At 47.4% G+C, this 13,823-nt stretch overlaps 1 protein-coding gene across 2 annotated transcripts in view; it reads left to right on the top strand.

Moving 5' to 3' along the window:
* adarb2 (adenosine deaminase RNA specific B2 (inactive)) overlaps window positions 1–13,823 on the top strand; it is a 177,442-nt gene that overhangs the window by 110,472 nt on the left and 53,147 nt on the right. Inside the window, exons 1-3 of one of the 2 annotated variants that reach the window (XM_030099727.1) lie at window positions 4,329–4,334; window positions 8,353–8,439; window positions 9,356–10,308. In XM_030099727.1, coding sequence (XP_029955587.1) covers window positions 8,364–8,439; window positions 9,356–10,308 — 1,029 coding nt within the window. In that variant the 5' untranslated portion in view covers window positions 4,329–4,334; window positions 8,353–8,363. Of the gene's footprint in view, window positions 1–4,328; window positions 4,335–8,352; window positions 8,440–9,355; window positions 10,309–13,823 lie in introns of those variants that run through there. The other variant, XM_030099726.1, reaches the window with a different exon arrangement.

Genomic DNA, 13,823 nt, shown 5'->3' with positions numbered 1-13,823 from the left:
ACACTCATTTATTTCCCTTTTATCTGAGAGAAAATCAAAAATGAAAGACCGAGTGATGCCACAATTTACTTAAAAACATTTTTTGCATATGGATTTTGCTTTAATGTACAGTGTTGGACATCAGTAAATAGAACCAGAACACAGGCTGTAATAGAAGAAGGTAGAAGATCACACAAGTGTGAAAAATATTACTACACTGAGAAAAAAACCCCAATAATGAGCTTTAAATCTGTATCCTGCTCAAACACCGTGCAGTGTGTTAAATGTGCTCCTCTGATTGTGTCCTACTTTTATTTTCTCACCTTGCATTCAAAACCCTGCTTCCTCTCTTTTTGGCAGCAAAACCGCAGTGACGTGAAAAAAAAAAAAAAAAAAAACTTCCAGAAACAAATATCTTTGGCTTCTTTAACTGGCGCAGAAACGCTCGCTCTGTCACTGTCTGGATTTCTTAATTGTTGAGTTCTCTGAAGGATAAGCTCCACCAGGCGAGAGCCTCGGCTGCGGGCGTGTGACAGGAAGCTGTGCAGCTTGTCAGGGTGTTCAGGAGCGTCTGCTAGCAAGGCACCGGGGTAGAAAACACCGTGTTGTTGGCAGGGAGACAGTATGCTGGTGACAACCTGCTGCTGTGGTAGAAAGCACCGTGCAACATTAAAGTCATCTGTAATACTGTTAGATAATCAACATACTGCAATATGCTCAGTGAGATTCAGTACTGCTTTTGCACGATATATGTAATGTTGATGCTTTACGTCAAAGATGTTTGATAAATCAACCAAGCGAAATAATTTAAAACAAGATAACGTGCAACAGAGCCAGCGGTCGCTGTGGTTCCTCCTCTGTTCTCAAATCAAAAATGCGTCCTTGTCAACATTTCCTGTTATTGTTTTGCGCTGTAGTCGTCCCCTGCTGGTTTTTATTGTGTTGTTTTATGTAAATGATGCTGGTCTGCCTCATGACTAAAGATGGGAATTAAAGTCTTGAATATTTACATCTTTACATTAATGTGCACTGTCCTTTTCATAAATGAAGAAATCTGAACTAGCAGCCAGTTTTAGACTAACAGCAGTACTTCTGCTCTGCCTCTAGGTGGCAGCATCGTAGTGTTTCCTCAGCCATTCTCTCCAGAGAAGAAGCAGTGTAGCCTGACATGAAGCCCGTGTTTTCTCCCAACTCGTGATCTGCCACACTAAGTACATAATTTTAGCGTTTACGTGTAAAATAACATCGTTTTCAAAACGTTATATAAACCCGAAGCTTTTCTGAAACGAAAACACAAAACCGATGCATTTTCATTTGAAACGTGTCGTGTCAACGGGGACTCATATGAGTTGTTTTACCATCATAGCTCAGTGTTAGTGGGTCATTCAGATTCTAACTGTCAGTTTTGTTCTCATCTTGTTGACGTTGTTTAGATTTTTACTTTTTTTTTCTTTTAAGCGCCGTTTCAACAGGACAAAAAAGTTGAGGAGTCAGTTTCCTCAATTCAACGCCAAATGAGAGGAACAAATCCTTTTGCAGTGTCAGATCCAAGTCCCATCCTGATCTGGATTTAACTGAGTAGAACAGTTTACATTTAGTGTGTTACAAAATCAGCAGGAATTCATCAACACTTCGGTTGGCCATTTGACCCCCAGCGTTGGAAGTCATAGATCATGTCAGGAACTTTTGAACCAATAAAATAGTGAAAAAGAACTTTTTAAGAAAAAAAAAATATTTGCCTTCTTCCAATTTTCCGTGGATAAAGGTTTCTCCTGCTGTGTTTGTTTGGGGAATGATCTGAAAAGATCTCAAATGGAACAGAGTTTCAGCTATTGAGCGGCTTGTTGTTGGTAAAATACACACTCACACACATATTTTGTCATTTTACCATCATTCAAGGTTCTGTGTTTGGTAAATGTGGTTTTCAAAGCCAGAGGGATTCAACACCTCCAGTTCTCGCCTTGTGATGTGGCTGAACTCAATAATCTGAGGAGTTTACGCTCCCGCTGTCAGCGGAGCAAAAGGTCGTCGTGTTGTGAAGCATGTTTGCATTCTGTGTTGCGCTATGCAGTGAAGGGAAATGTAATTCCACTGTGTCAGGAAACCTTGAAGTGGTGTGAAAAGACGGAGATCGGTCCTCGCCTTTTTCCCTCTGAGATTTTAAAGCCCAACAATGGGCCCCATTGTCCGCCCCTCTTCTGCGCCTGCTTTATCCGGACTGTGATGGATCATTGAGAACCGGAGCCCGTATCAGCCGTCCATCCATCAAACTCGCTCCGGCACCTGGAACCGATCGCAGCTGACAATGGCCGTGTCAACCAGTCCGTCACCAGGCTGAACCTTGTGTCCAACCACCAGGAATCTCATATCATGTAGCGTCCAACAATAACGCCAATAACTGTATTTCTGGAAATGTCAAACTGTGACTTTGTAGCCACTGAAGCTGATAACACAAGTGTAGGCTCATTGATGTTGGATTTACCTGTGAAATCTTTCCAAGACCCAGTCGTGTTCTGAAATCATTTGAGAACATTAAACAAAACAGTATTTGCTGACAAATACCGAGGACCCAGTGAAATTATGAAGAAAACCAATGTGCAGATCCCACGGAGGCTTAATCAGTCTCAAAGGGTGTCTCCTACACAGTTTTTAACCTGATTAAATGAGAGGAAATACCTGCCAACTTCAGTCCCGCGTGATGCAAAGGAAAAAAATATTACATCAAATAAATAGAAAGCGACACGTTTGCCAGGAGGCGTCAACATGAGCGCCTCGTCTCATGTTCAGATGAAGAGCCGTGTGATGGCGAGGCTCGCTTTCCTCCGCAAACAGCTGCTCGGTGCAGAGTCCGAGTCCACGGCCAGGGGTCCGTCTTTGGCATTCACCTCCGGAGGTGCCACTGTAAAACAGATGGCTCGGCGAGTTCGTCCTCGCGGCTGCTAATGGGGTGCTAAACGCTCGCCGCTACGTGCTAGCGTAACCTTCTGCCGCTGTTGTTTTTCACGGCATACTGTACACGGCTTTGGCTTTTCCGGGACGTCGCACTGTGAAAGACACTTACACTGCCACCTATATTTAAGCACTTGTTCTCTCTCCGGTGTTGACAGGCAGGAGAAGGGGAAAAAAAAAAAAACAGGTGTCTTGTTAGCGAGAGAATCAGAGTCTTCGATGTGAGCAGGTTTTCTCTGCTGACAGTTTGTTGTTACTCGCTGAGGATGGAGATCAGCGTTTAGGATCTCTGCACATTGATGAGTTCACAGATGGTTTAATATGTTGGAAATCTGCATCATGCAGCAGAGCTACCATTTAAACCTGCAGACCCTTTTTGTTGATCTTTTTAAATGTTGGACTCATGTCTGCACAATGAAGACATGCACATTCATCATTGAGCGAAGGACTTTTTGATATAAAATGGTGCAAATGGTCATTCTCATAGACTTTGATTTCAAAGCTGGTGGTAGTTTTCTGAATATCACAACTTCCTTAAAGCAAAAACACTTTATTTGTGTTTTCCTCTTGGATGGCAGTGTGTAGTGTGCTTTCAAACTGTAGCATTTGTCCTGTTTTGTGTGTTTTATCAGTGTATTACCTGACCTGAGGGGTCTCCACACACCCTGAGGCTTAGTGACTCTCTGGTGATGAAAACTGGATCTGCACATTTCAGAGAAACCATAACAATTTCACTGATGACTTATTTTTCAAGTTCCTGCTTTTATAAGTATTTAGCTTCAGCCTGTCTCATGGCCGTGTTCCTAAACTACACTCTTCTTCACCTTAAGTGATGTTTTCCTGCCTGGTGTATTGTTGAATGTTCAGTGTATTCTGGCTTCTTCCTGTGCGGCAAAAAATCTCTACAGTGTCCCCAAATCTACTCAGTTCATTTAAAGTTTGTCAACATATTGAGCACAACCAAGAATTTAGAATAGCTGGTGGACCGGGATTGATTTTGGGGTCAAGAAGCGACAGCGAAGCCTGGATGGGAGATGTGGGTGGAGCCACTTCAACTCAGATAGTCCCAAAATTCTCTGCAAACTTGTAACTGTGAGAGCGCTCTTCTCTCCAGCGAGGCGAGAGGTCTGACGCATTGTACTGCTGCTTTCATTCTCAATGATCTGAAGTGAGTAATAAGATCAAATTGCTGCGTACTCGTGCTTTTTGTGGAACTGGAGCTACAGCGTGTGTGCACAGGCGCGGGTTGGAGGCGACACTTAGCGTGGCGTCTGATTTAGGAGGCTTTACGCACCTGAAAGAAGAAACAGGATTCAGGTGGTTTTAAGTGGCGTGGAGAAACAATGCGGCCTCTCTTTAGTGGCTCACTTGCGTTTAGTCTGAGGAAGATTCAGAGAGGAAAGCAGGTGGGAAAGGCAGAGAGAGAGAGAGTCAATGATTTCCCCCAGCGCCTGTTTCAATAGTGTCTCCCGTCGCTCATCTGACCCATTCGTTATGCTGAGCCATGGGGAAATCTGATTGGGCTCATTACCCTCTCCTCAGAACTGATGCAGGAGGTGCAAGACGAGGAGCGAGGGAGAGAGGGAGATAGATAGAGGGAGGCAGACGCCTCTGCGGCTCATTGTGAATGGACACCACCGCCAGTGTTGTCACTATCAGGAGCGCGTGGCCGTCTGCCAAGGCTCTCCCTATCTCACCTGGCTCTCTCCTCCGCCTGCCCGGCTTTGTGTGGCGGAAACAGATGAGGGTCGTCTCCTCTCGCAGCTGAGGGTGTGGTGGGCGGAGGGTGGAGGAGGCTGGGGGGGGGCTGGACGTAGTGAGCTGAGGCCATTGGCATGCATTGTCTCATTCAGCCCTGCCGCTGAACGAGCAAGGATGGATGACAGATACCGTGAAGGGCGCGTAAGGTAACGGCGTCCACATCAGCCGAGGCGATTACGCCGGCGCGTTTGATGAACTTTATAGCAGGAAAGACTTTCGCTGCTCGCCTTTGAAGTGAGGCTTTTACAGAGTGAGAGAGAGAGAGAGAGAGAGAGGGGGGATTGAAGCTTCACCTCGTTCGCCCGCTTGTCCTACAAGGTCACTGGGAGCACATGAGCAAGTTCAAACTCAGTGACAGACATTGAGACACACGAACTCGAGACGGGTTCGGTATTTCTTCTTCTCTCAACTGTTTGCCGCCGATGCACACAAGCGATCATTTCCCCGTGTGTCTCTCCAAAAATTCACTTTGTGAAAAACTGTAAACAGCCAACAAAAGCTGACACATAAAAGAGAGTGGAGCTCGCTTCATAAACCGAACAAAACCTGGCCATAAGTGGCATTTCAAGGATGACCTCTGATTCGCCGTCACGGCTGTTGAAAACACGGTGGTATTTCCTGCTCAATAGCAGCTTCCTGAGACATTTGAAGTGGACCGCACTCCATTCACAGTGAAAAGAATTGTTTCGGTAGGCTGCATGAAATTATGGTTGCCCGAGGAGCCCTATAGTCAAAACCTCTGTTCTGCATGTGAATGTGAGGTTCTTCCAAATAAAAAAACCCTTTCAGAGCGGATTGAAAGAGCTCTGTCCAGCCTTTCATACCGTCAGGTGAATGAAGCTCATCTGCAAATCATATGGATGGTTCATTGAACATGTTTTGTCCTTTTGACTTCTTCGTGGATGTCAGTATATTTCTTTGTCTTGAGTTGTAATTCTACTAATCTTATGGTTCCAGAACGACTGCCCACCTGTGCTTCCACTCTTAGTTCTATTGTGGAGGTGAAATCCGGTGTTGGCAGCAGCATTGTTGGGACTGTTTTGCAAAGTGTTTGAATTGCTGATCAGGGAAAACCACATCTGTAATCGAGCTGGAGTCTCATGGTGCGATAGCTCTATTAGCACAAGTGATACTGTAAGATGCATGATGTATTAAAAAAAAAAAACATCATCCCATTAATTAAATATTTAACCGAAGATGTTGTCAAATGATGAATACACAGAGATCGCCAATCCACCCGTCCTTTGTTCTGTGGTGTAGCTTATATTAAATCTTCATCATCCAGACTGTGACGATCAGTTCACCAGAGCGGCGGTGCCTCCCTGCCCGGTGGCAGGAGCCGCTGAGTGGGTGGCTCTGGTGCCGTTGGCGAGGCAGGATTATCAAATGTACGGTACAAGCATTTCTGGCCCCAGTGAGGGAGCGAGCCTGAGATCCTGTGTGTTAATTGCTGGCCTCGCTGTGCTCTGTAATTTCATGCTTCATGTGAACATTTGTCTTTCATGCCACACAGTAACAGGATACACTCAGTGTACAAATGTAAGAACATGTTAAGATACTGCGTTCCTGCCAGTGGACCCTTAAAGACCGCTAATTTTGCCACTTTTGTAAACACACAAGACAGCCATGTGTAGTTTTTTTTTTTTTTTTTTAGCTGTAAACGGGACTTTAGGGGCTTTAAAAACAATATAGACTGATTTGAAAATGGCCTTTCTAACGACCCAGTTGGCCCAGGGAGTCATTTAGGGCCAAATTGCTGCTTGTGTCGAGCTTTAGTCTGTAATTAGGTCAGAATGCAAATGGCGGTATTGTGATGGCGGCCCACGAGGACCAGCACGGCCCCAGCCTCGGTGTTTAGAGTGTAACCATGTGTGTCGGAGTGACTCATCGAGCCCCTCCAGTGCTGTTGAGCTGCGGCGAGAGAGAGCACCAGAGGCCGGGCTCATTCACAACCTCGCGCTCTTATCAAAGCGCCTTTATTGCACCGTAATGCGGAGCGCCGTTTATTCAGCACTCGGCTCCTCTTAAACTGTTGCCACCGGGGCGCCGACGCAGGCGGAGAGCGCTCCGAGGGCATCTCGACCTCGCGCTCACCCGCTGACCCTCCACAACACCTACACAAAGTCGTTCCAACTCTCAGCCTTCCTCCCACTTCATCAACTCTTGTCGGCCGACTGTTTACACCCCCCCGTCTGCCTCCCCCCTTACCTTTCTCCTTTATTGATCATTAGCTGATGTTGGGAAGAGAGAGGAGGCTTAATTAAGGAGCCAGACTGGTCTGTCAATTCTGCTCAGCGCTGCATGGAGAGCACCAGACCAAGCGATGGCCCTAATAGGGCTTCATACTGCAAACAACACGCACACCTGGACAGCGGCGGGCCCCGGGGACCAGCCGGAGCGAGCTGCTGTCCACACGTCAGCGCCGGTGAAGAGGGGAAGTTTATCGCTGAGGGTGGAGTTTATACACTCGCCGCTCTTTGGCTTTCCATCGACAGGAATCCAGCCGAAACACACAAATCACGGCACGTTTGATTCATCACCAGATTCATTATCTCCCTCCAGCATTTAACATCAAACAGACGAAACCAGGTTTTACTTAAAAGGAACCGTTGTCCGCTTTAGAATAGTAAATAACAAAGGCATCAGTGCATGGCTCCATCTTTTGCAGAAAATCAACGTTTGAGACAGGAAGTCAAGCTGAGGTTTGTTCCAAGTCTGAACACATGTTAAGTGGCTGACACGCAACCAACAAGTAAGCCTGAAAAACAAACACAAAAAGCACATTGATCCATCAAAGCAGATGCTGTGCAACACTCTCAGTCATAGTGGTAAAAAATATTATTGACAGATGATTACAAGTACTGGGTTCATTACACTCAGAGCAGCTGGGATCAGCTCCACCACCCTGCCACTTCGAACTGGAAAAAGCTGAACAATAATGTTTTAGTACATCATTTTGTACCTACACTTCTCTAAGCTAAATGTTATTGTTTTGTTTTTTAGCTTTTTATGTTGGAATTGACCTATTGAGTGAATCCTTTATTTGCTTAAGATACTGTTGGAATCGTACCACGGATGAAGTGAAGATGTTGTTTTGAGCAAATGAATTGTCTTAATATGTTTAGAATTAGAATTCTGACCTTAAATAACAAAAAAAGAAAGGCAATAAAGGTTTTCACATGGCTTTGTCTAAGGTCTAAAATTATACTCATGACAGCTCTGAAAAAACTTTCTTTTTCTCTGTTTTTTTTTTCCTTACATGTTTGTATTTTGAAGTCGTGCCTGCTCCGGCACAGTGCAGCAGTGGCGAGCTCTCTGACCTTGGCCATCTTTCGGGGACTTGTCCTCCTTTTGGAAGTGTTCTTCAGATTTCTCATGCTTGTTTGCTGAGTGGTTCCAAACGCAGTGAGAAATGAGCTCCAGCTCTCTGCTTGGATCAAATGTCTGTACCAGATGGATGAATGGGTGTGAAAAATCTCTCACATGAGTGTGTTTGTGTATGTTCACCCCGCCTGTCTCGTCCCTGTCAGCCCGTGTGTGTGTGTGTGTGTGTGTGTGTGTGTGTGCCCATGATGATCTGCCGCCTTCAATCGATAGAACTATCAAAAACGTCTGTGCCAGCGCACTCCTGTTGACTCTGCGTGTCTCTTGTCTCTCCTCCAGAGAAAGTCAGTATGCTGTCGGCATTGATCGCGCCCTTCAAGTACATAAGCCCCGGGACCAGCAGCACGGAGGACGAGGACAGTTTAAGTAAGCTCCTCGTCTCCTTCCCTTTGTGCTCACGCTCTCCGCGGCGGGCCTCGTATGGAAATGATCTCTCTGTCACCGGCTTAATTAATTATTTGGTAAATGAGCTCTTTGATTACGGGCGTCAGCTCGCGCGCTGAAATCTGTATTCTTATAAAAGTGAGCTATTAAATGCTAAATTTGAGAGTGCGTGATAAATAAGTCATTAGATAGGTGCGTGCCCGCCTGCACACACTGTCATCTGGAGCTACAGCAGCGAAAGCCTCCCATCACACCATTAACATTCCTGTGGCAGTATCTAAACACCCTATTTTTGTTCATTTCCCATTAGAAATGCAATACGCCACCACTTCCCCGTAACTAGGTTTGAAGAGCGTATCACAGCTGTTCAGACTTTGCTCTCACGGAGGATAGAAGTGTGAAATAAAGCAGGGCTACACACATTTCTCTCCCTCATCCTTTCTCAGAATGTCTGCCACTCGACACGCTCCCCACCCCCTCCCCCCCCCAGCCCCCATTACAAATAGGATTGATGCTTTGCATTGGCCACGGGGACCAATGTTTCCCACTTGCGACACAGATTCAGAGCTAATTTAGAGGCCGATTACAGGATGATTTGGCAGATAACATCGCCATTTTAGGGGATTTGTATTTGGGTTTTAAAATACTTAAATATGATGGAGCCCTGTGGTATGAAGTGCGCCCGGCTCAGGGAGATGATTGTAGATGTGTTCATTACCATTCCATTGTGTATCAAGTGGCTCAATCTGCCTCGAGAGGTTTTCCTTGATTCATTTTGTTCAGCCAGGATAAACGTGAGCGTGGAACAGTAATGAATGCTTCTCTGGCCCGCTTTTGTTATGAGTGTTATTCTTTTTTTAAATCGCTCCGAATGACGTTGTTTTTGTTGTTGAAACAGGCACCAGCAGTGCGGAGGTGAAAGAAAACCGGAACGTCGGGAACTTGGAGGACCGCTCGATAGGATCCGGGGAGTGCCAGGCGCTGTTCTGCTCCGAGTCCACCAGGAGCGGGAGCTCCGGCCTGAAGAGGAAGCGTCCGCTGGAGGAGGACAACAACGGCCACCTGTGCCAGCTCCGTCTCATCTATAAGAAGCTGTCCTGGTCCGAGGCGCCCAAGAACGCCCTGGTGCAGCTGAACGAGCTCCGGCCGGGCCTGCAGTACCGCATGGTGTCGCAGACGGGTCCCGTCCACGCTCCGGTCTTCTCCATCGCCGTGGAGGTCAACGGGCTGACCTTCGAGGGGACGGGTCCCACCAAGAAGAAAGCCAAGATGAGGGCTGCAGAGATGGCCCTCAAGTCCTTCGTCCAGTTCCCCAACGCCCCTCAGGCCCACCTGGCCATGGGAAACATCTCCAACCCCGCGGCCGACTTCACCTCGGACCAGGCCGACTTCCCCGACACGCTCTTCAAAGAGTTCGAGTCCTCGCCGTGCTCCGACGGCCTCTCGCTGTGCGCCGCGGCCGCCGAGAGCGAGCTGCTGTCCAGCGAGCTGCTGAGACACGGCCGGCTGCTGCGCCACACCCTGGACCTGATGGTGCAGGCCCAGCAGAGGCTGGGCGGCATCGTGCCGGAGCCCGACGGCCCCAAGAGCCCCGTGGCCCTGCTCAACGAGCTGCGGCCGGGCCTGCGCTACGCCTGCCTGTCGGAGCGCGCCGAGGGCCGCAGGCTGCGCAGCTTCGTGATGGCGGTGCGCGTGGACGGCCGGATATTCGAGGGCTGCGGTCGCAGCAAGAAGCTGGCCAAGACCCAGGCGGCCCAGTGCGCCCTTCAGGCCCTCTTCAACATCCGGACGGCGCCCGAGGGGAGGACGGGCCTCAAAGCCAGCAGGAAGACTTGTCCTCATTTACCCCAGGTGAGTGCAGACACTTCCCCGGCGTCTGTCCTGCGCTAAGCTTCTTTGGCAGCCACTCCACTTCCTACAGCGGCCTGTAATGACCAAAACAGCAGGCGCGCCGCGAACATTCACACACCTCCCAACAAGTAATTAAGGAGGGAAGGAGATAGGAGCTGAGGAAGGGCGGAGGAGGGGGGCGGGAGCAGCGGGGCTGATAAAGATATGTGAGTGCTAGCTAGCAGTTACCTTGTGTCAAAAATAGTGTTTTCAGAGAACCACATTTCTCTGTTTTTTTTTTCAGTTGTGTCTGCTCTGCAGACTCTGCAAGTCGGGTAAACAATATCTGTTTACTGGTCTGTTTAAACAGGGAAGCATGTAAATGAAGCTAATTATTGTCCTTGTGCCTCTGACACATGAGAAATCTCCGTCACAGCCCAAATGAGTTCCTACCAGGGCGTGTGTGTTTGCAGAGCTGTAATTGGGGGGAGTTTTGTAATTTTTGCAAAATCTCCTGTTTCCTCATGTGTGGCATCACAGTGTCTACAAACATTAATTCAATCTGTTGCCCAAAGGAAATAGAAAAGCAAAGAGCAAATCGACAAACAAACCACTGAGACCAATCCCATGCTCATTTACCCAAATATGTAAATAGCAATCAGAGCGAGGAAACTAGTTTTTGAGAAACTTGAGGAAATTGGAGAGCCTAAAGACACAGCGGCTGGATTGGCTGGCACTTGTTGACAGCCTTTTAAAACTTCATTGCAGCTGCTCAATTTCATCTAAAGAAAATCTGCCCTGAGTAGATAGTCACACTGATTTTAGTTGTTTACTATTGTTTGCATGGAAAGACGGAGTGAACCCTCCAACCCCGGCGGTGGAGGTCGTGTCAGTCGCTGAAAGCTGTCCTAACAAGACACAGACCGAGGTGGAGACAGGACACATCCAAAGTGTCCTTTTCCCTAAAGGTGTTACCTCGAACCGGCAGGTCTGTGCGTTTCTGCGCTCTTTGCCGTCTTTTTTTTTTTCCCCGCCTGGAAGAAGTAAACTGGCTCCAGTGTCCTTCCCCAGAGCGCGACATCAACCCAACAAACCTGCACATGTTTGCCTGGGAGAAAGTTTTTCTTTTTCTCCGCGCTGCCACGGTGTCTAAAAGGATTTTAAGAGGATTTGCTGCACCCGTTTAGTTCCAGAAAGCTCTCGCTTGTGGAATTTCTTGAAAGTCAGCCGTGCCGTCTGCCGGGCCCGAGAAACTGTTTATTTTTTTTTTTTCAGCAGCGAAGGAGAAAAGGGCGCTGCTGACGCTCACGCATGCATGTGTGGGTAAACATGTGGCCGGGCATGTGCTTTCCGGGCGTCGCGTCTGAACCGTTGCGTAACGTTCAACGCGGAGTTCTCGCACTCCGTCTCTCTGGCGGCGGCGTTCACGTGCGAGCCGCTGCTCGCGCCAGGCGTTGATTGCATGGGCAGCGGTTGACTACACTGCAGATGTGACGGGTAACGCGGGGGTGTTTGCCAGCTGCAGCCTGAGGCGAGAGCGAACGCTGTGGTGGCGTGCCAGCTTCTGCGTGCCAGCTCAGGCTGTTCTCTCTCCTCAGAATTCCCGCTAGTTCCACCTGTTGCAGGCTCCGGCTGCGGTGGAGACGTCCTCGATCGTACGCCGTGAACCGTCCTCTTGACCACTGGAGAGCTTCACCTCAGATATCAACGGTTGAGGTTGAGCCAAATCTGACGGAGCCTAAATGCTCGTCAGTTAGTTTTAAATGACTCATGCGTTTCCCTGTTGCTGCTGGGATTTGTCCTAGTTACATTTACAATACATTGAATAAGATATCTGTTATATTTTACCTTCCACCAATTCTTTAAGCCTACTAACCCCAGAGCCAGATACTGACTCCCTGTTGTTGACCTGAGGTTCCTCCCAGTAGAGAACAAAACAACCAGAACTGACATAGTTCATAAAACCAGCTGCTTGTTCTCGACTCATAGTTGACATTGTCTGCGTTGTTGCTCAGAAGCACTTTGACACCTTCAGATTGTCGACGGGGCTCCACACAGACACGTCTTTGACGTGTTTGATTTGCTCAGCGCTCCCTGACACGAGGATGTAAAATTCAAATCCCGCTCTTGGTTTGGGTTTCCTGTGGAGCCGGTGCAACTTCGCCGTGGGGCATCTTCTGGACGCCGTCCAATCAGAGCACAGCGGGCTGATCGGGTGGAGACAGGAGCCGACACACACTTCCAGTGAAACAAAGGAGAAATGAAGCCGTTTAATTTCTTATTATCTTAATACCTTATTATCTTATTTCTTATATATGAGACAAGACATAAACTTAAAAACATTATGATGGAGTGAGTGAAGACAGATAAAGGACATGGAGGACTTGGATGGAATTAAAGAACAGTGAGTTCACAGCGGTGGAAATGTCCGAGTGCACAGGCAGCAGTGGTTATAGTTTTGTTTCCACCATTCGAGTGACGGCAGGTCCGTTTGAGTGGAAAGCAAAGGTGAAAGATAAGTAGTGAGAGACCCCAGGTGGCCCAGGCGGTCCAGGTTGCAGCAGATCCAGATCCTCCAGAGCGTCTCCCTGCTTCAACACAGGAGCATCATGCTGAGCTGTGACCCTCCAGGTGATCGGATCATCTGTCCTGTAGCATTTCCATGTCAAACCTGTAGTATCGAGAATGTGTCATAAAATGAAAATAATGTAACTTTTCAGAATCTTCATCTTCATTCAGGCAGATTTCACTTAAAATGACGGTTCAAATAACAATTCACAAGGAAATAAGTCTATAAAGTAGCAACACGTCACTCCAGGCGTGGTATAAATTGTGCTGGCGCCTGCTTCAGAAGGTCCGATCGAGGCGTTGTCTCGAACACTGAGCGGCGTCGCTGAACGGCCGTGTTGAAGCGAGACCCCCCCCCCCCCCGGCGTCAGCGGAGAGTTTAGATGATTTACAGCTGACTCTGAGTCAGTCACACATTCAAGTGTTTGCGTTCTCAGCTTGTCTGACAGCTTTTTCCAGCCATCGCGTCTCAATTCAAGGCCTTTCGCAGCCATGAGAACACTGCTCTCATTCACAGTATGAACCAGAATCAAAGCTGCACCAGCCAAGAGGTGAAATAAGCTGATGTACTCACATAAATAAAGCAACGATTAATTATTATTGAAGCACACAATGAACGGTTTGCTTAATTCATTTTACTGATCAACCCTTGATAACATGAAGAGCACTTCTTGTACTCTGTGTAAAACTTTTTTTTCCAAAACTTTTGTTTCACCACATCATTACATCACCACGATCAATTATTTGTTTAGAAATGTGTTTAAAGGGGAGATTTTGAAGAAGGAATTGTGATCTGTCTGAAGGTGAATAAAAGCGAGGACCAAAGTTTGAAGCCTTTTTTCAATTTGAAAGGTGGGGGGTTGTTTGTTTGTTTGTTGGTTTATGTTTACACGCTGTCACTGCCTCGTATTGTGGATGAAACGTTCCTAAGATTCACAACTCAGCATCATAAATTAGAAACAGAAGAA

The sequence above is a fragment of the Salarias fasciatus genome, chromosome 9, assembly GCF_902148845.1.
Source record: "Salarias fasciatus chromosome 9, fSalaFa1.1, whole genome shotgun sequence".
NCBI lineage: Eukaryota > Metazoa > Chordata > Actinopteri > Blenniiformes > Blenniidae > Salarias > Salarias fasciatus.
This window is presented reverse-complemented; position numbering and strand designations above follow the sequence as displayed.